We start from the raw sequence: 20,485 nt of genomic DNA on the forward strand, positions 1-20,485 counted from the left end.
CAGAGAAAAAAACCAAGCCATGAGGTTGAAGGAATTGTCCTTAGAGCCCCGAGACAGGATTGTGTTGAGGCACAGATCTGGGGAAGGGTATCAAACCAATTTATGTAGCATTGAAGACCCCCCAAGAACACAGTGGCCAACCATAATTCTTAAATGGAAGAAGTTTGGAACCACCAAGACTCTTTCTAGAGCTTGCTGCCTGGCCAAACTGAGCAATAGGGGGAGAAGAGCCGTGGTCAGGGAGGTGACCAAGAACCCGATGGTCACTCTGACAGGGCTCCAGCATGCCTCTGTGAAGATGAGAGAACCTTCCAGAAGGACAACCATCTCTGCAGCACTTCAATCAGGCCTTTATGGTAGAGTGGCAAGACTGAAGCCACTTCTCAGTAAAAGGCACATGACAGCCCACTTGGAGTTTGCCAAAAGGCACCTAAAGGACTCTCAGACCATGAGAAACAAGATTGTCTGGTCTGATGAAACCAAGATTGATCTCTTTGGCCTGAATGCCAAGCATCACATCTGGAAGAAACCTGCCATCCCTTACAGTGAAGCATGATGGTGGCAGCATCATACTGTGGGGATGTTTTTCAGGGGCAGGGCCTGGGAGACTAGTCAGGATCGAGAGAAAGATGAACGGAATAAAGTACAGAGAGATCCTTGATGAAAACCTGCTCCAGAGTGCACAGGACCTCAGACTGGGGCGAAGGTTCACCTTCCAACACGACAATGACCCTAAGCACACAGCCAAGACAACGTAGGAATGGCGTCGTGACAGCTCTCCATCCAACCTGACAGAGCTTGAGAGGATCTGCATAGAAGAATGAGAGAAACTCCCCAAATACAAGTGTGCCAAGCTTGTAGCGTCATACCCAAGAAGACTCAGTTGTTTTTTTTGTATAGATTTGCAAAAATGTCTAAAAACTTTGCTTTGTCATTATGGGGTACTGTGTGTAGAGTGATAAGGGGGGGGGGGACTATTTAATCCATTTTAAAATAAGGCTGTAACGTAACAACATTTAGAAAAGTCAAGGGGTCTGTATACTTTCCGAATCCACTATACTGTACGGTGGGTGGTGGTGGATGTGGCCCCTTATCAACCTTTTAAAATGTATTTTTGTAGACTTTTTTAAATGGAGTGTTTTCATTGCCACAAAGACCCTCAACCAATGGTATGACTGCATGAAGGCCCCAAGCCACATCATCATCATCACTGTAGTCATCACTGTAGTCATCAATGGACTTATGCCTTAACAGCTGGGGCCTAGCTAAACTGTTGACATTGTCTTGTGTTACACCTGATATGACACAGCAAAAATGTGTGTAGTCTGGGTGTGCCTTTGTAACTGCTTGAATACCCATTCTCCTTGCTCCGGCCAAACGCTACGCCACACCCACGGGCATTAGTTTCTTCTCCGCAGTGAGTCTGGATCTGAGTCCCCGACCCGTCACCTAGCCTCTGTCGAGACCCCAACAACAGGAAGTTCCGGTTTTCAGGGGAAACGGAAAGAGAGGCTGTGACATTAACAAGGCAACATCATCTTAACTCCTCCACATTTACTGGATTGGTTGAACAGTGCAGAAAATAACCTCCCTGACAGTTTTATTCCCTTCTTCTCTCAAGTTCAGTATGTAAGGGATCTAGTTTCAGCTGTTCATTTTACGCCTGCTACGTTAGGTTATGCGAATGCGAACACATTCGGGGGCCGTCTGATTGGTCCAGAACCAATGGGTTGGGCCAAAGCCAGAACAAACATGGGTAAAACTGTGGTTTAAAAATGTGTCATTGGCTTTCATACTCTGATAGGGCAGCGGGTAGCTTAGCGGTTAAGACTGCTGGGCCAGTAACCGAAAGGTTTTCAAGCTGACTAGCTGAAAAATATGTTGACGTGCCCTTGAGCAAGGCACGTAACCCCAATTGCTCCTGTAAGTCGCTCTGGATAAGAGCGTCTGCTAAATGACTAAAATGTCAAATGTAATTGGTTAAAGATGATCCAATCGCTGATGACTTTGTTTTGTACAACGCCCCTCGTCCCCACAAACAATTTCAATGATGACAGTCTCAGACTAAATTATGTAGCAAACAACACAGCAAAAAAATAATTTACTGTGAGTCATCAGGCTACCTGTAAAAGTGACTAGGATTTACAAGTAATGTGTCTTGTCTTGCATGTGGAGAGTTCTTGTCGGTCTTCCTCCTCGCTAGTATCCTGTAATCAGATTCCCAGATACAGACTCTATTTCACCCAATATGTCTTTGTTTATTTACCCATGGTGTCACAGGGAAGCTGTACCCTAGCTCTTACTCAGTTACACACCTTGAGTCAATGTGTGCTGAGTCAATTTGATGGCTTATTGGCTTTGGACTCAATGTACTCCATGCTTAATCAGCTTTTTTACATGTACATTTACATTTGAGTCATTTAGCAGACACTCTTATCCAGAGTGACTTAATGTGTGTGTGCATACATTTTCCTACTTTTTCCTACTGGTCCCCGGTGGGAATGAAAACCCACATCTCTGGCGTTGATAGCACCATCCTCTACCAGCTGAGACACACGGGACCTTTTTGGCATAAATGAACTGACTGCATAGTAAGGGTGGAATATGTGGTGTACTGTATTTTATTTGACGTGCCTGGCAGTGTGTTAGTAACTCAGTAATAGTAATTGGGGATGGGAGGTTTTGCATGGTTTGCTACTGGTCTGCGGATGGCTACTCTATAGGCAATGCTGTTATTGAATGTGGTATCATCATGTGTGTTATTACACTTTATTCATCTGTGATTATTACATTAATATGACTACAGCTAATCATCTGTTGATTTAATGTAGATAGGCTAACTTTAAATTAGGCTAACTTTAAATCCATTATAATATCTTTCTACGCTGATTTGTTACGTGATTTCCATATTTGATGGATTCTCAGAAGGACTGACCACTCTGATGTCTGGTTAACTGTGCTAAAGTTCAAGGGGTCTCCCCCAAGGCATATCAGCTGTGTTCAGAGACAGGCAGACAGACAGGCATACAGAAAGAAAAACTGAGAGAGAGCCTTCTTCCAACCAATTTGTCACTGACCCACAATTTGTCACTGACCAAACAGTAGCTACTCTCAAAATGTATCTACTCTTATTCAATTTCCCAAGTTTCCTGATTGATTGCATTTATCATAATGTTTACTGTGGCCTCGCTGTTGTTTAGATTGCCACGCCGTAGCTCCCAGAGAGAGAGAGAGAGAGAGAGAGAGAGAGAGAGAGAGAGAGAGAGAGAGAGAGAGAGAGAGAGAGAGAGGTTCCTGCCGTTCTAGGGAGTTTTTCCTAGCCACTGCTTCTTTCTGTATCTGCATTGCTTCCTCTTTGGGGTTTTAGGCTGGGTATCTGTATAGCACTTTGTGGCAACTGATGATGTAAAACGGGCTTTATAAAATAAATTGGATTTGAAAATAAGGACCATTGGTTTAGTCACTGATTCAAGGACGATGGTTGTGAGTAGTTCTGTTGGGCTGTTGACGTCCTGAAATATTAGACCTCCATCTTGTTTTTTCTCATCAATGAATGGGGCAGTCACAAGCAAATGATTTGAACATGTTGTTTTGCAGGATGTTACAATAGAGCTTGTCATTGTGTATGTGGAGAGGGTCATCAAAAAAGAATCTGCTTGGTCACGTTATTGAAGTTAATAAACATTTCATGATGATGACATGGTGGCTTGGAGGAACATTTAGGCCTAACCCAGAGGCTTCTTGAATGAAATGTATTGATTCATTTTAGCTGTGTGTATGCAGGCAAAGGCAGAGACAGGGCCAGTGACTGACTGGCAGAGGTAGAGGCCGAGACAGTGACTGACTGGCAGAGGCAGTAACAGAGACTGACTGGCAGAGGCAGTAACAGAGACTGACTGGCAGAGGTAGAGGCAGAGACTGACTGGCAGAGGCAGTAACAGAGACTGACTGGCAGAGGTAGAGGCCGAGGCAGTGACTGACTGGCAGAGGCAGTAACAGAGACTGACTGGCAGAGGTAGAGGCCGAGGCAGTGACTGACTGGCAGAGGTAGAGGCCGAGGCAGTGACTGACTGGCAGAGGTAGAGGCCGAGGCAGTGACAGAGTCGGACTGGTAGAGGCAGTGACAGGGGCTGACTGGCAGAGATAGAAGCAGAGGTAGAAGCAGAGGCAGTGAGAGAGACTGACTGGTAGAGTCAGAGGCAGTGACAAGAGACTGACTGGCAGAGGTAGAAGCAGAGACAGTGAGAGAGACTGTCTGGCAGAGACAGTGACAGAGACTGACTGGCAGAGGTAGAAGCAGAGGCAGTGAGAGAGACTGTCTGGCAGAGACAGTGACAGAGACTGACTGGCAGAGGTAGAAGCAGAGGCAGTGAGAGAGACTGTCTGGCAGAGACAGTGACAGAGACTGACTGGCAGAGGCAGGGGCAGAGGCAGTGAGAGAGACTGTCTGGCAGAGACAGTGACAGAGACTGTCTGGCAGAGGCAGTGACAAGAGACTGACTGGCAGAGGTAGAAGCAGAGGCAGTGAGAGAGACTGTCTGGCAGAGACAGTGACAGAGACTGACTGGCAGAGACAGTGACAGAGACCGACTGGCAGAGGCAGTGACAGAGACTGACTGGCAGAGGCAGTGACAGAGACTGACTGGCAGAGGTAGAAGCAGAGGCAGTGACAGAGACTGACTGGCAGAGGCAGTGAGAGAGACAGAGACTGACTGGCAGAGGCAGAGGCAGTGAGAGAGACAGAGACTGACTGGCAGAGGCAGTGAGAGAGACAGAGACAGGGTGTCATCAGTAGTAGCCACCAACCAAGTGGTGAGAATGAACTACTGCTTTCATTGACTGTGACCCAGTTAATGATGTTGTCTTAAAGACACATTGCTATATCTTTTTCTTCTTCCATGGACCCTGTTTTTTCTGGTCAGGTTTACGATCCTATAAATAATTCTGGCCCTATTATCTACTGTGCTACAGCATATAGGCAAGGTTAGCCCTCATGGTAGTCAATTTATGTTATAATGCACTTGTGTTGTACTTTACCTATTTTGCTCAAGATGGTGGTTCTGCCTCACTTGATTAAACAGCTTTCATTTTATGACAGTCTGATAATAATAACCTTGTTTGACTGAGCAGATTATCTTCATGGCTGATGGCCAGTTAGTGATGCCATCACGGAGTCACCGGAGCCTTTGTTGCTCGTCGACCTTCTGACTCGGGCTGATCGGCATTTGAGTTACCAGAGAGTTGCCATGGCAACTGCAGTCAGCCGCCCAGGGGTGGTTCATGTGCGAGACCTAAATGCATACAGTCGTGGCCAAAAGTTTTGAGAATGACACAAATATTAATTTGCACAAAGTTTGCTGCTTCAGTGTCTTTAGATATTTTTGTCAGATGTTACTATGGAATACTGAAGTGTAATTACATGCATTTCATATATGTCAATATATGTAAATATTTGCAGTGTTCTTTTTCTTTTTCTAGACTTCTGCAATCCACTCTGGCATGCTGTCAATTAACTTCTGGGCCACATCCTGACTGATGGCAGCACATTCTTGCATAATCAATGCTTGGAGTTTGTCTGAATTTGTGGGGTTTTGTTTGTCCACCCGCCTCTTGAAGATTGACCACAAGTTCTCAATGGGATTAAGGTCTGGGGAGTTTCCTGGCCATGGACCCAAAATATCGATGTTTTGTTCCCTGAGCCACTTAGTTATCACTTTTGCCTTATGGCAAGGTGCTCCATCATGCTGGAGAAGGCATTGTTCGTCACCAAACTGTTCCTGGATGGTTGGGAGAAGTTGCTCTCGTAGGATGTGTTGGTACCATTCTTAATTCATGGCTGTGTTCTTAGGCAAAATTGTGAGTGAGCCCACTCCCTTGGCTGAGAAGCAACCCCACACATGAATGGTCTCAGGATGCTTTACTGTTGGCATGACACAGGACTGATGGTAGTGCTCACCTTGTTTTCTCCGAACAAGCTTTTTTCCGGATGCAATCTCCAGCCTTGTCCTCGTCAACACTCACACCTGTGTTAACGAGAGAATCACTGACATGATGCCAGCTGGTCCTTTTGTGGCAAGGCTGAAATGCAGTGGAAATGTTTTTGGGGATTCAGTTCATTTGCATGGCAAAGAGGGACTTTGCAATTACTTGCAATTCATCTGATCACTCTTCATAACATTCTGAACTATATGCAAATTGCCATCATACAAACTGAGGCAGCAGACTTTGTGAAAATTTATATTCGTGCGATTCTCAAAACTTTTGGCCACGACTGTACAGTATCTCATAACATATTAGGCCCAGTTGAAATCAATAATACAGATATAGGGGGAAAACACACTGCAGGTTCAATAAGAATGTTCAGGCTGAATCTGAGGTGATCCTGTTAACCATGTTAAAACTGACACCTTACATGCTGTTTCCTCTGCAGACATTGTCATATTGGATTATCAACACATAAATACATCTGTCTTTCAGATACAGTGTACAGAAACATTGACCCAGCGGCATGATTTTCACATTTTAATTGACCTGCAATTGATTGAATTGTGGCCTCTGTTTTAGTTACAGTAAAGGTTTAGTATAAAACAATACATGCTCTCTTTTGACCTGAAAGGCTGAGTTGGTTGGGCCAGTTGTTAACGTCTTATTGTAGCTCTGAGAGTTCATCATAGTTTCACATCCAGGTCATAACCAAGCCAATGTATTTTAAGATGCTTTGCTTTAGTCATAAATTCCCTGTTGACCACAACTTTCCTCTGCCTCTCCACAGGTAAATCCATCCCAGCCACATCAACAGAGGTGAGTGGCATGTTTCTGACTTCCTTGTTTCTGGGAAGATATCTGTAATAATACGAAAGAAAGATGTTGAGCAGGAGGGCCGACCGTGTTCCAATGGAATTCTACCTGGCGAAACCGAGCCAGCAACAGTGGTGGATGGATACAATCTGTACAAGCATAGGGCGTTAATCCTGCTTGTTGACATGCCTGACAGTCAACCTGCTGCCAGGGGCATTGTGGTGGTGGTTTCACTAGTGCTTTACCATACTGTCTGTGCAGTGCACACCTCATTCACAGCATCTAGCTCAGAGGTTAGACTAGAGAGAATGGATATGACCACACCTACGCTATGTGTAACATGGGACTGTCATTGACAGTGAGGCAATTTCAAATACACTAGCAGTCATTAACTAAAACAAGAACATCTGAAAAAATATATATCATAACACCTAGAACGAAGTCCTAACAGGAGCGATGATGGAGTCTATTTGGAGATCAGTGACAGATAGACCTTCACTACAGACTCTCTAGGGTCTCAGCTGGTCTGACTGACTGGGCTGGCGAAATGAATGTCACCATGCGAGCTCTCCCCTTTGATGTTGGCTCTGGGTGACATCTAAAGGGCTAGTTAGAGCGCTATATTGTAAATTACCTTCCCAGCAACCTCTTCTCAGCCTCTTCCTCCAGCTGATATGGTGATGGGAATAGTTCAATTCCATTCAATACAATTGTATTTATCCTCTCAGGGGCAAACAGCAGTGCTGTTCAAGTAGTCTCACACAGCCTGGGGAGGAGGTTACTGCTCAAGAGTAGCAATAGCTATTGTTCTCTGTGTATCAGGTGACGTGTCTAGCGAGCATATTTGTGTGTTAGTACGTCATCATCACTACCACAAGGCTAGTAGTATTAGAGCACATGATATGAGGAAACTATTTCCCATCAATGTCCTACATGACTGCAGTTTACTCTGTGTCTTGCATGTATTCAGGGTGGGCTAAATGTATGGTCGAACACCAATAATCGCCGAAGGAGATGGCCGCCGTTTTATGGTCTCCTAACCAATTGTGCTATTGTGTGGGGTTTTTTCGCGATATTTGTAACTTATTTTGTACATAATGTTTCTGCAACCGTATCTTACTGCAGAAAAGAGCTTCTAGATATCAGGACAGCGATCACTCACCTCGAATTAGACAAAGATTTTTTCTACAACAACAACAACAACAGCAGCAAGCAGGACTCACACGATATTCTCCAAACACCCCACAGGACAGACATCCCAATGATTTGCAAGAGGAAGCGACGCAGAGGAAGAAGAGCCGGATGCCTTGTCCGGACCCACAGAAGGCGAGTAGGAAAGCTGCCGTTACCGTCAATATTACTCGCCAACATGCAATCATTGGACAATAAACTAGACGAGGTATGATCACGAATATCCTACCAACGGGACATCAAAAACTGTAATATCCTATGTTTAACGGAATTGTGGCTGAATGACAACATGGATTTTCAGCTAGCGGGATACACGCTGCACCGGAAGAACAGAACAGCACAGACGAGGGGGGGCGGTCTGCGCATATTTGTAAACAACAGCTGGTGCACGAAATCTAAGGAAGTCTCTAGATTTTGCTTGTCTGAAGTAGAGTATATTATGATAAATTGCAGGCCACACTGCTTGCCTAGAGAGTTCTCAACTATACTTTTCGTGGCTGTTTATTTACCACCACAGACTGATGCTGGCACTAAGACCGTACTCAGCCAGCTGTATAAGGAAATAAGCAAACAGGAAACCACTCACCCAAAGGCGGCGCTCCTAGTGGCCGGAGACTTTATTGCAGGGAAACTTAAATCAGTTCTACCAAATCTCTATCAACATGTAAAATGTGCAACCAGAGGGAAAAAAATTCTAGATAACCTGTACTCCAGACACAGAGATGCGTACAGAGCTCTCCCTCGTCCTCCATTTGGTAAATCCGACCACAACTCTATCCTCCTGATTCCTGCTTACAAGCATAAATTAAAGCAGGAAGCACCAGTGACTCGGACTACAAAAAAATGGTCAGATGAAGCAGATGCTAAACTACAGGACTGCTTTGCTATCACAGACTGGAACATGTTCCGGGATTCTTCCGATGACATTGAGGAATACACCACATCAGTCACTGGCTTTATCAGTAAGTGCATTGAGGACGTCGTCCCCACAGTGACTGTACGTACATACACCAACCAGAAGCCATGGATTACAGGCAACATTCGCACTGAGCTAAAGGGTAGAGCTGCCACTTTCAAGGTGTGGGACTCGGAAGCTTACAAGAAATCCCGCTATGCCCTGCGACGAACCATCAAACAGGCAAAGCGTCAATACAGGGCTAAGATTGAATCATACTACACCGCCTCCGACGCTCGTCGGATGTGGCAGGGCTTGCAAACCATTACAGACTACAAAGAGAAGCACAGCCGTGAGCTGCCCAGTGACACGAGCCTACCAGACGAGCTAAATCACTTCTATGCTTGCTTCGAGGCAAGCAACACGGAGGCATGCCTGAGAGCATCAGCTGTTCCAGACGACTGTGTGATCATGCTCTCCATAGCCGACGTGAGTAAGACCTTTAAACAGGTCAACATTCACAAGGCTGCGGGGCCAGATGGATTACCAGGACGTGTGCTCTGGGCATGTGCTGACCAACTGGCAGGTGTCTTCTCTGACATTTTCAACATGTCCCTGATTGAGTCTGTAATACCAACATGCTACTAGCAGACCACCATAGTCCCTGTGCCCAAGACAAAGGCAATCTGCCTAAATGACTACAGACCGGTGGCACTCACGTCCGTAGCCATGAAGTGCTTTGAAAGGCTGGTAATGGCTCACATCAACACCATCATCCCAGAAACCCTAGACCCACTTCAATTTGAATACCGTCTAAATAGATCCACAGATGATGCAATCTCTATTGCACTTCACACTGCCCTTTCCCACCTGGACAAAAGGAACACCTATGTGAGAATGCTATTCATTGACTACAGCTCAGCGTTCAACACCAAAGTACCCTCAAAGCTCATCGCTAAGCTAAGGAACCTGGGACTAAACACCTCCCTCTGCAACTGGATCCTGGACTTCCTGACGGGCTGCCCCCAGGTGGTGAGGGTAGGTAGCAACAAATCTGCCACGCTGATCCTCAACACTGGAGCTCCCCAGGGGTGCGTGCTCAGTCCACTCCTGTACTCCCTGTTCACCCACAACTACATGGCCAGTCAGGACTCCAACACCATCATTAAGTTTGCTGACTACACAACATTGGTAGGCCTGATCACCGACAATGACGAGACAGCCTATAGGGAGGAGGTCAGAGACCTCCTGGTGCCAGAATAACAACCTATCCCTCAACGTAACCAAGACTAAGGAGATGATTGTGGACTACAGGAAAAGGAGCACCGAGCACGTCCCCATTCTCATCGACTGGGCTGTAGTGGAGCAGGTTGAGAGCTTGAAATTCCTTGGTGTCCACATCAACAACAAAATCGAATGTTCCAAACACACCAAGACAGTTGTGAAGACGGCACGACAAAGCCTATTCCCCCTCAGGAAAATAAAAAGATTTGGCATGGGTCCTGAGATCCTCAAAAGCTACAGCTGCAACATCGAGAACATCCTGACTGGTTGTATCACTGCCTGGTACGGCAATTACTCGGCCTCCGACCGCAAGGCACTTCAGAGGGTAGTGCGTACGGCCCAGTACATCACTGGGGCAAAGCTGCCTGCCATCCAGGACTTCTACACCAGGCGGTGTCAGAAGGCCCTGAAAATTGTCAAAGACCCCAGCCACCTCAGTCATAGACTGTTCTCTCTACTACCACATGGCAAGCGGTACCGGAGTGCCAAGTCTAGGACAAAAAGGCTTCTCAACAGTTTTTACCCCCCAAGCCATAAGACTCCTGAACAGCTTACCAATGGTTACCTGGACTATTTGCATTGTGTGCCCCCCAACCCCTCTTTTATGCTGCTACTACTCTCTGTTTATCTTATATGCAAAGTCACTTTAACTATACATTCATGTACATACTACCTCAATTGGGCCGACCAACCAGTGCTCCCGCACATTGGCTAACCGGGCTATCTGCATTGTGTCCCGCCACCAGCCAACCCCTCTTTTTACGCTACTGCTCCTCTTTGTTCATCATATATGCATAGTCACTTTAACCATATCTACATGTACATAGGTATATAGCCTTGCTACTCTTATTTTCAAATGTCTTTTTACTGTTGTTTTATGTCTTTACTTACCTACACACACACACATACTTTTTTTCCTCCGCACTATTAGAGCCTGTAAGTAAGCATTTCACTGTAAGGTCTACTACACCTGTTGTATTCAGCATTTCACTGTAAGGTCTACTACACCTGTTGTATTCAGCATTTCACTGTAAGGTCTACTACACCTGTTGTATTCAGCATTTCACTGTAAGGTCTACTACACCTGTTGTATTCAGCATTTCACTGTAAGGTCTACTACACCTGTTGTATTCGGCGAACGTCACAAATAAACTTTGCAGGTGGAGAGAGAGAATAGAACACACACACACTGAGACTCTCTCTCCCTCTCTCCTATCTCCCTCTCTCCTATCTCCCTCTCTCCTATCTCCCTCTCTCTGAGACTGTGAGTGAGAATGTGCAGTGAAACTGCGTCAACAAAATCCCTACTAAGCTGCTTTACGGCAGAGATGGGTTCTCCTAGTGCAGTCAGTCAGTGTCTGATGTTATGTATGAGAGCCTGGCTGAGGAAAAGAAAATACTAGAAAGTCTATCCTCATTCCAACACCCTCTTCTGATTGTCACTGCAGATCCAGCAGTGATATTACATTACAGCTCGTGTGTGTGTGTGTGTGTGTGTGTGTGTGTGTGTGTGTGTGTGTGTGTGTGTGTGTGTGTGTGTGTGTGTGTGTGTGTGTGTGTGTGTGTGTGTGTGTGTGTGTGTGTGTGTGTGTGTGCGTGTGTGTGTGTGGACAATTTAGTTCAGAAACATTGGTCGTGATTGGATCACACCACTTTCCCCACACTGTCACTGATTTGATTCAATCTCTACTATGCTGCTGTATGACACTGAACTATATGAAACCTGTGTTGTTGTGGCACAATGTACTACATGAAGACAGACAGAGACAGCTGAGCCACTTTCTCTTGGTCCAGACACTGAGAGTGCAATGGAGGTACAGTAGAACCACATAAATGTAGCAGATGATAAGTAGGTATCCCACAGTGCAGTGACGTCACCCTCCATGAGAACTAAAATAAAGTTGCTTTTGGCTAGCTAGCAGATAGCACGCTGCTTTGTGTGCAGATTAGTGTTAGTCATGGGTTCACTTCCCTGGTATTCAGTACAGGGGTAGAACATGTCACATAATGGGGAAACAACCCCTGTGTGACTCCTGAAGAATGCTAGTCTTTTTGGTAACAAGATGCCTCCAGCGTTTCTCAAACCTTTCTGGTGTCGTGATCTTGCTACTCTTACTGCTTCTTACTGCTGGGTTATGTTTCATACTTTCATTATGTCCCAGGCAGGCTGGTCCTCTCTTCTCGGTTATAATTCAACAGGATTTTTAAGAGTAAGCCTTTGAAGTTTGGAGGAGGATGATTATGACAGTTAACATAGTAATAATTAGTCAGACAGCATGGTGTTGAATGTAAACAAGAACTCTATTGGAAATAGTATGGCTGGACTGATTAACTACACGATCAAAGGAAAAGCTGTCTTCTCTGATCAGCTTCTGAATAGTAGAATTGAATTTTGCCCCCAAAAATCTGAACATTCCCATTCATTCCTTCTTGAAAATTGTTTGATGGGTTTAGTTTAATGTGTGTTAAAGTGGGTGTGTGGTTGTACGCCGGGGGATCAGGGGGGGTGTTGGCTGAACCCTCAGGCGGCGCTGAACGTCAGTCATATGATTCAGAGGTCATGAGGTTGAGCACAACGTCTCTCCTCTTGCCTTCTCTCAAATCACCACTTTGACTCTAAAGCAAGGCCCTCTACTTTACCTTTAAACTCTGTTATGAAATGATCGTGAAAACTATTCTAAAACCCTTATCTGGTGATGTTAAAGAACATCGAAGGGTTTCCTGCCTTCCCTCCTCTGCTATCAATCCCTTCTCTTTTTTGTTGTTGATACAATTAGTTATTAAGTTTTTTCCCAGTTTTCATATTTCATATTTCAAGTTATTACACATTTCAGGATTTACCATTTGAGATGGCTTCATACAGTTACATGTACATACATTTAGATAGGTCAGAGGGTCAGGTACATTCAAGGTCATGGACATTTTGACATTGTTCAAAGGCAGTGCTTCTCACTCCTGGTTCCAGGGACCCAAAGGGATGCACATTCTCACTACCCGGCCCCTATACACCCACTCCCAATGAGAGGCTTGATGGCCCCAGGCCCAGACCCTAGAAACACATCTCAAAGGTATATAGACAGGTATGGTCACAGATTCTCAGCAGAGCCAGGCCAGCCACACACAATGGAGGCAAATCAGATATTTAAAAATAAATAATAACAATAAAAGCAACATGAATCCATTGTTGACTGCCTCAAACCAAGTTCAGACATTATGGGTGAAGTCATTCATCAATTATGTATTGTATAGATTGATTTCTTGCAAAGGAGACACTTATCAGTTTCCGAAATGTGTCTTCCCCTCTCTGAATCAGAGAGGCGCGGGGGGCTGCCCTAATCAACGTCCACGTCATCGGCGCCCGGGGACTAGTTGTTGTTTGGGGGTTAACTGCCTTGTTCAAGGGCATAATATAATATTTTTCCACCTTGCCGGCTTGAGGATTCGAATCAGCGACCTTTCGGTTACTGGCTCAATGCTCTTGCAGTTCTCTATCAAATGACAACCCTATAAAACGATCACATTGTGAGAGATGGAGGCAGATCTTCTGATGTCGTTGAAAGGCTCCATTGTTTAGGCAGCCCCTCCATGTGAGGTTGTGTGCTTTTTATTACATCTTATTTCAGAAAGTCTGGAAGATGGCTCTCCCTGATTTCTCTCCCTAAGGAAGAAGATATTTTTTTTTATGTAAGGTAAGCATTCAGTTATTGGGTTAAAACTATTGTAATTAAGAGGAGAGGGGAGGGGTGCAGAGTAGATGAGATGAGAGGAGAGAAGAGAAGAACAGAGGAGAACATAGGAGAACAGAAGAGAACAGAGGAGAGGAGCGCTAACTAGTTTACATAATCCCAACTAATCAGCCGAGTTAGCAGTTCAGTTCAGAGCTCTGCAGGTGGCTGGAAGTTTTTTCTGTGTTTGAAGTCACCTGCAGTGTTTCTGCTGTCTTTTTTGCACTACATAGGGAATAGTGTGCTATTTGGGACACATCCTACTGTCTCTCTGTAACATTTACGCAAATAAAGGTGGACAAAATAACACACATGGATCAGTTATAGGTGTTGAAGCATTTTTACAATGGGTCACATTATGTGATGATGGTTTTAGTATTACTGTTGATACACTACATGGCCAAAAGTATGTGGACACGCCTTCAAATGAGTGGATTCAGTTATTTTAGCCACACCCGTTGCTGACAGGTGTATAAAATCGAGCACACAGCCATGCAATCTCCATAGACAGACATTGGCAGTAGAATGGGCTGTACTGAAGAGCTCAGTGACTTTCACCGTGGCACTGTCATAAGATGCCACTTTTTCAACATGCTCCGTTCAACTGTAAGTGCTGTTATTGTGAAATGGAAACTGACAGAACGGGACCGCCAGGTGCTGAAGCAAGTCATACATAAAAATGATCTGTCCTCGGTTACAACACTCACTAACGAGTTCCAAACTGCCTCTGGAAGCAACGTCAGCACAATAACTGTTTGTGGGGAGCTTCATGAAATGGATTTCCATGGCCAAGCAGCTACACACAAGCCTAAGATCACCATGCACAATGCCAAGCTCCATATTAATGCCCATGATTTTGGAATGAGATGTTCAATGAGCAGGTGTCCACATACTTTTGGCCATGTAGTGTATCTCTTGGAACCCAGAACCCAATATTATGTGCTCTGGCTAGGTACTATGTTAGATTTTTGTGTAACATTCTATTAGGAGAGACTACTGTTGATGGTATGTAAAAACCGCTCAGACCAGAAACGCATGGTCTGACAGTGGCTTCCTGTTAGGTTTCTGCCAGCCAAAGGACTTCATGTTTACTGGGGCTGCTGTACAGTCTGATTTATTTCCCGTGACAGGACTAATGAGGAGGTATAATTGCAAACTCTTCATTCCCCAAATTATAATTTTCTCCAATCGTTTAATTATCTAAAACCTAGCGCTGATTCAAACTAATAGCAAAGGCTATTTCATGCGGTCAGCGTCTGAAATGGCACCCTATAGCACTACTCTCTACCACTCTCTGGCAAAAAGTAGTGCCAGAGTGTAAGGATTGGAAGTAGGGTGCCATTTCATATTTGCACTTGGTCACACACCCCTGTAGTGTAGGACTAGGGTTGCAAAAGTAGTAAACTACCGGTAATTTACCAAAGTTACTGGAATCTTTGGTGTCTTGTCTTTGGTATATCTTTGGTACCAAAGTTACCAGTTTGACACAAATATTTATAACAAAAAGATATTGACATAGTAAAATAAATAAGTGTTAAAAAAAGGCTATTTCATGCTGAAACTCTCATACTAAACACCAATTGTAACGGCCGTTGGCGGTGGAAGAAGGTGAGGACCAATGCGCAGTGTGGTAAGTGTCCATATTTTTTATAACGTAATAGAACACTGAACAAAAACAACAAAGTGAACAAACGAACCCAAAACAGTCCTGCTGGTGACAAAGACAGAAAACAATCACCCACACCACACAGGTGGGAAAAGGCTACCTAAGTATGATTCTCAATCAGAGACAACTAACGACACCTGCCTCTGATTGAGAACCATACCAGGCCAAACGCAAAAACACCACATAGAAAAAGGAACATAGACAACCCACCCAACTCACGCCCTGACCATACTAAAACAAAGACATAACAAAAGAACTAAGGTCAGAACGAGACACCAATGGTATTCACTAAATTGACAGCTTATATTTAGAATAATGTCTTACAGCTTTGTCATTCTATTTTTTTTATCTATTTGATTATTTTATATTTTACATGTGATACTTGTGTTATTTTTAATAAAAATGTTAATTTAATTTGTTATTTATTTTTTTAGCAAATATTTTCTTACTTCCTTTTTAAAAAATGCTGCTTTTTTGGTGAAGGGCTTGTTTGTAGTAAGCATTTCACAGTACATGTGGCAAACAAAATGTCATTTAATTTGATAAGGCCACACAGAGGGCCTTTGACATAGTCAAAGACTCCAGCCAACCTAGTCATAGACTGTTCTCTCTGCTACCGCACGGCAAGCGGTACCGGAGCGCCAAGTCTAGGTCCAAGAGGCTTCTAAACAGCTTCTACCCCCAAGCTATAAGACTCTTGAACAGCTAAACAAATGGATACCCAGACTAGTAGCATTGCCCCCCCCCCCCTTCTACGCTGCTGCTACTCTCTGTTATTATCATTTTAATAACTCTACCTACATGTACATATTACCTTGACTAACGTGTGTCCCCCACATTGACTCTGTACCTCTACCCCCTGTGTATAGCCTCGCTATTGTTTTTTTTTACTGCTGCTCTTTAATTATTTGTTACCTTTATTTCTAACTTTTTGAAGGTATTTTCTTAAAACTCAATTGTTGGTTAAGGGCTTGTAAGTAAGCGTTTCACTGTAATACACCTGTTGTATTCGGCGCATGTGATATAATTACAGATGCCTGTGATAAACTGAAGTAGCCAAAATGGCCGCTAGATGTCTTGTGATAGATAATTACAGATGCCTGTGATAATCTGAAGTACCCAAAATGGCCACTAGATGTCTTGTGATAGATTACATAAAATCCTTGAAAGTTACCAATATTCTGGTATTTTCCTGGTAAATTTAGAAAGTTTCCAGTAATATAACCTCCAGTGAAGGCTGCTGAGGGGAGATCGGCTCATAATAATGACTGAAAACGGACCAAATGGAATGGCATCAAACACCTGGGAATCTTGTGTTTGATGTATTTGATACCATTCCACCTATTCCGCTCCAGTGATTACCACGAGCCTGTCCTTCCCAATTAAGGTGCCACCAACCTCCTATCATACCCTTCTTTTGCAACCCTATGAAGGACTCCTTCCCAGCTTTCCTTGTTGTGAGGCAAGCTATGTGACCTATCATAGCCTTCTGAGAGAGGGCAGGGGAACTGTCATCCGTGTCCCAAATAACATCACATTTAGGGCACTACATAGGAAATAGGGTGCCATTTGGAATGCAAAGTTAATTCTCAGAGGCCAGTGGAGCAAAGACAAGCTCAGAACAACCTATCATGTTAATTCTCAGAGGCCAGTGGAGCAAAGACAAGCTCAGAACAACCTATCATGTGGAGTGTTTTTACTCCCTCACTCTCCTGTCAGAACCCTGGGCTTGATATGGGAAGACAAGGTTAAATATTCCTCTCCCAACTGGAGTGGTTTGTTAAGCCTTCAGTTATTCATTGTTTATACCTGAGGTCTTGTACTATGAAATGTGATCTTGAATGTATTAAGTCCCACTGACCATAACCACTCCATGGTTTAATGATTTATATTGTTGTTATTTTATTACCATTTTCATTATTTTATTTAACTTAGTCACGGTACCCTGCAATTACACCTGGAACCCTGTGACTATTAAACACTCTGAATCTGAAGACACCTTGACACAATATGCTAGTTTACACAGGTAAACTGAAGCCAGATGTTATGGCACTGGGTTATGTAAAATGAAAATCCATTGTCCCACAGAAATCATTGTAGCCCTCTTCAAGAATCAAAAGTAAGAGATGGAATGGGATTTGGCCCTGAATGTAAACCATATTCGTGAATTTGTATGAGGCTGAATGATGCTGAGCCAACAGTTTTATGACTATGGAAGAAGGAAGATTAGTATTTGTGGTTGTTGATGCACAAGAGAGGCCATGTTGACATACCTGCTAGCCTCAAACAGTCACATTGCTACTGAAAATATACATATTTCATATAGGCCGAGCAGGTTGCTGTTTAAAATTGACAATAATTATCTATTCAATTCTAGTCACAATCATTGGTATTCATTCACCTTCAGGTTGTGTAAAGGAAACAGGTTGAACCCATTGCAGAGGTCTAGGCAGAGGCTTGAGGGAGAAGTCTCCATGGTCAAAAAAGGTGCAGTTAAAAATGGGATTTCCTATTTTTTATTATATTTCCACATGAGGTTGAAATAACACTGAAATTGTGAAAAATTATTATAATGCCTTTTCGTGTAGGAGCATTTCAAGGGTCAAAAGAGGGTCAGGGAAATAAATTATTAAAAAAAATAATATATATATATTATATAAAAATATATATTAATGACATACAGTGATTTGAAAATAAATGACAAAGAGGCATTCAAACACAGTGGTTCTATCTATCTGGTCTATTTAAAACCTCTAACCTTGGTAGGGTGTGGTACGTTAAGATATTCATGTTGACCTCAGGAGGGTGTGTTACTGGTATGGTATTTACAGGGAAAGACTGGATTGCGTGTGAAGAAAACATGTATGCGTGTGGCAGAACCATTCCCTGCCCCGTGATCAGCTCACTCTCTCTCTCTTTCGCTCTCTTTCTCTCGTCATCTCTGTGATCGCCATGTGAGGAACGCAGACAGTCTGTTTGATGTTCTTTTACCTGCTCATGGCTGCGCTTCACTGTACAGTTCAAATCCACAATCTCTTGACACCCACTCCTTCCTCCCTCCTCCCCATTCCTTCCTCCTTCCATTCCTTCACTTAGTTTAGTTTAGTCCCAAGTCTGTGAAGAAAGGAGAGTGTGATGAATCATTAGAACAGTCATGTTTGTGTTGGCTTTCCTCCTGACTGAGGGAATAAATAGCACTTATTGATGTTAAAACCACCCTGTCTCCTACCTACTTAAACCATGCTATAGCTATCAATTAACAAGCTGCACATTCAATGTTTAGGCATCTACCTACAGTTTAGGCTACCTCCCATGCATACATATTTTTCTGAAGACTGGAAGAATTTAACTATGAGTCATTATTGTTCATGTTCTAGAAGTTTCCCCACATGTTTATTAGGCACATCATTCTTCTGAGGGATTCTTCTCTGTGTTCTGATTCCTTTGTTCTGTCTTCGCTCTTCAGACTGAATGCAATGCATAGTTCATACTTTGACCTTCGATTAGCAAGGAACAATGTCAAACACACCTCAACAATAGAGGCTTGAGGTTCCTCTTGCCTTACCTCTGCTTGCCTAGTGTCTGTCGGGCCTATCACAGCTAGGTTCACTTTGGGTTGTTCTACAATGCAGTCTGGATGAAAGCTGCTTAGAGTTTATAGGGTGACTGGTCTCATAGCACAGGGGAGAAATGGTGTTGTTGTGTGTCTCTGGCGGGGTGTGTAACAGCAGAGAGTGGAGTGTGAGGTGGGATGTAACATCAGAGGGGAGGTAGGGAAGAGCAGGGCAGGGTGGGGTGTAGCCAGACAAAGAGGGCTTATCCTCGTCAGGGTGCAGAGTTCCCCAGGTTCCCACTGAGCCAGGGTAGTGTTCTGTGTTCTAGAGGAGGTCAGGACAGATCCACTCACATGAATCCTCCTGGATGACTATTGATCTGAACAGGGTCCTGTGACCTTGCCCATGAAGTCTGACCTACAAAAACACACCAAACCCCTCCCTCTTTTCTCTTGCTTTCTTGCTCTCTTTTTCTCTCTCTTCCTTTCTCTCACTTCATTTTCTTTCCTTGTCTCTCCCTCCCTATTTCTATCTATCTTTATTCTATCTATCTTTATTACTCTATAATGACAAAGCGAAAACAGTTTAAGAAAAAACATTTGTGCAAATGTCCCTCCATCGCTTTTACTCTCTCCTCTCCTCCCCTCCCATTCCCCCTTCTCTTCACTTTCTCTATATCTCCTTCGCTCGCTCTCTCTTTCTCTCTCCCCCTCTCTTTTTCTCTCTCTCCTTTCTCATTGTTCATCAGCAGCATTCAGGTTTTCAGTGTAATCCGGTGTGATTTCTCTGTCAGTCTTTTGTCCCGGGCTTGGCACGCTAGGCCAGCTCTGGCCTTATTCTCCATGATCTGCCATTCAGAGGCCAGATTCACCTGATTAACAAAAGGGAAGCCGCTTCACTGCATTGACTGGGACTGCTAAGGTCTTTCTCACACACCTACTAGATTTGGACTTAAGCAGTGCTTCATTTGTACATCGGGAAGTCCAGGAACAAAAAGTGAGCGTGAGAGAGGGAAGCATGGGGAGCTCTGAGGAACGCATGAGAGAAAAAAAAATCGCCTTTATAATAAAGCATTGCATGTATATCATCACATTTGCGTTGTGACACAGAGCAGTAGAGTAGAGGCACTTACAGAAGTTGCACACATTTTTTTTGTGGCCTATGGTCCCTGACATTGTTGGCCTCTTATAAACACATTTCATACAATTCTATGTCATTTTACATGACTGCGGACTTTGGTATAATATTTTTTAATGGCGTGTTCAAAACATCTGGGAACTCGGAACTGGGTTAGACTTCAGTGCGTTCAAGACATGGTCATCCTACTCAGAATTCCAAGTGGGGAACTCTGGCCTCTTTCTAGAGCTCCGAG

At 43.9% G+C, this 20,485-nt stretch overlaps 1 protein-coding gene across 4 annotated transcripts in view; it reads left to right on the forward strand.

Moving 5' to 3' along the window:
* LOC109901065 (protein spire homolog 1) overlaps window positions 1-20,485 on the forward strand; it is a 63,799-nt gene that overhangs the window by 1,322 nt on the left and 41,992 nt on the right. For all 4 annotated transcript variants that reach the window (XM_031787959.1, XM_031787956.1, XM_031787958.1 and 1 more), the window contains exon 2: window positions 6,773-6,801. In XM_031787959.1, coding sequence (XP_031643819.1) covers window positions 6,773-6,801 — 29 coding nt within the window. The remainder of the gene's footprint in view (window positions 1-6,772; window positions 6,802-20,485) is intronic.

Source organism: Oncorhynchus kisutch, linkage group LG2, assembly GCF_002021735.2.
Source record: "Oncorhynchus kisutch isolate 150728-3 linkage group LG2, Okis_V2, whole genome shotgun sequence".
In the NCBI taxonomy this organism is placed as follows: domain Eukaryota; kingdom Metazoa; phylum Chordata; class Actinopteri; order Salmoniformes; family Salmonidae; genus Oncorhynchus; species Oncorhynchus kisutch.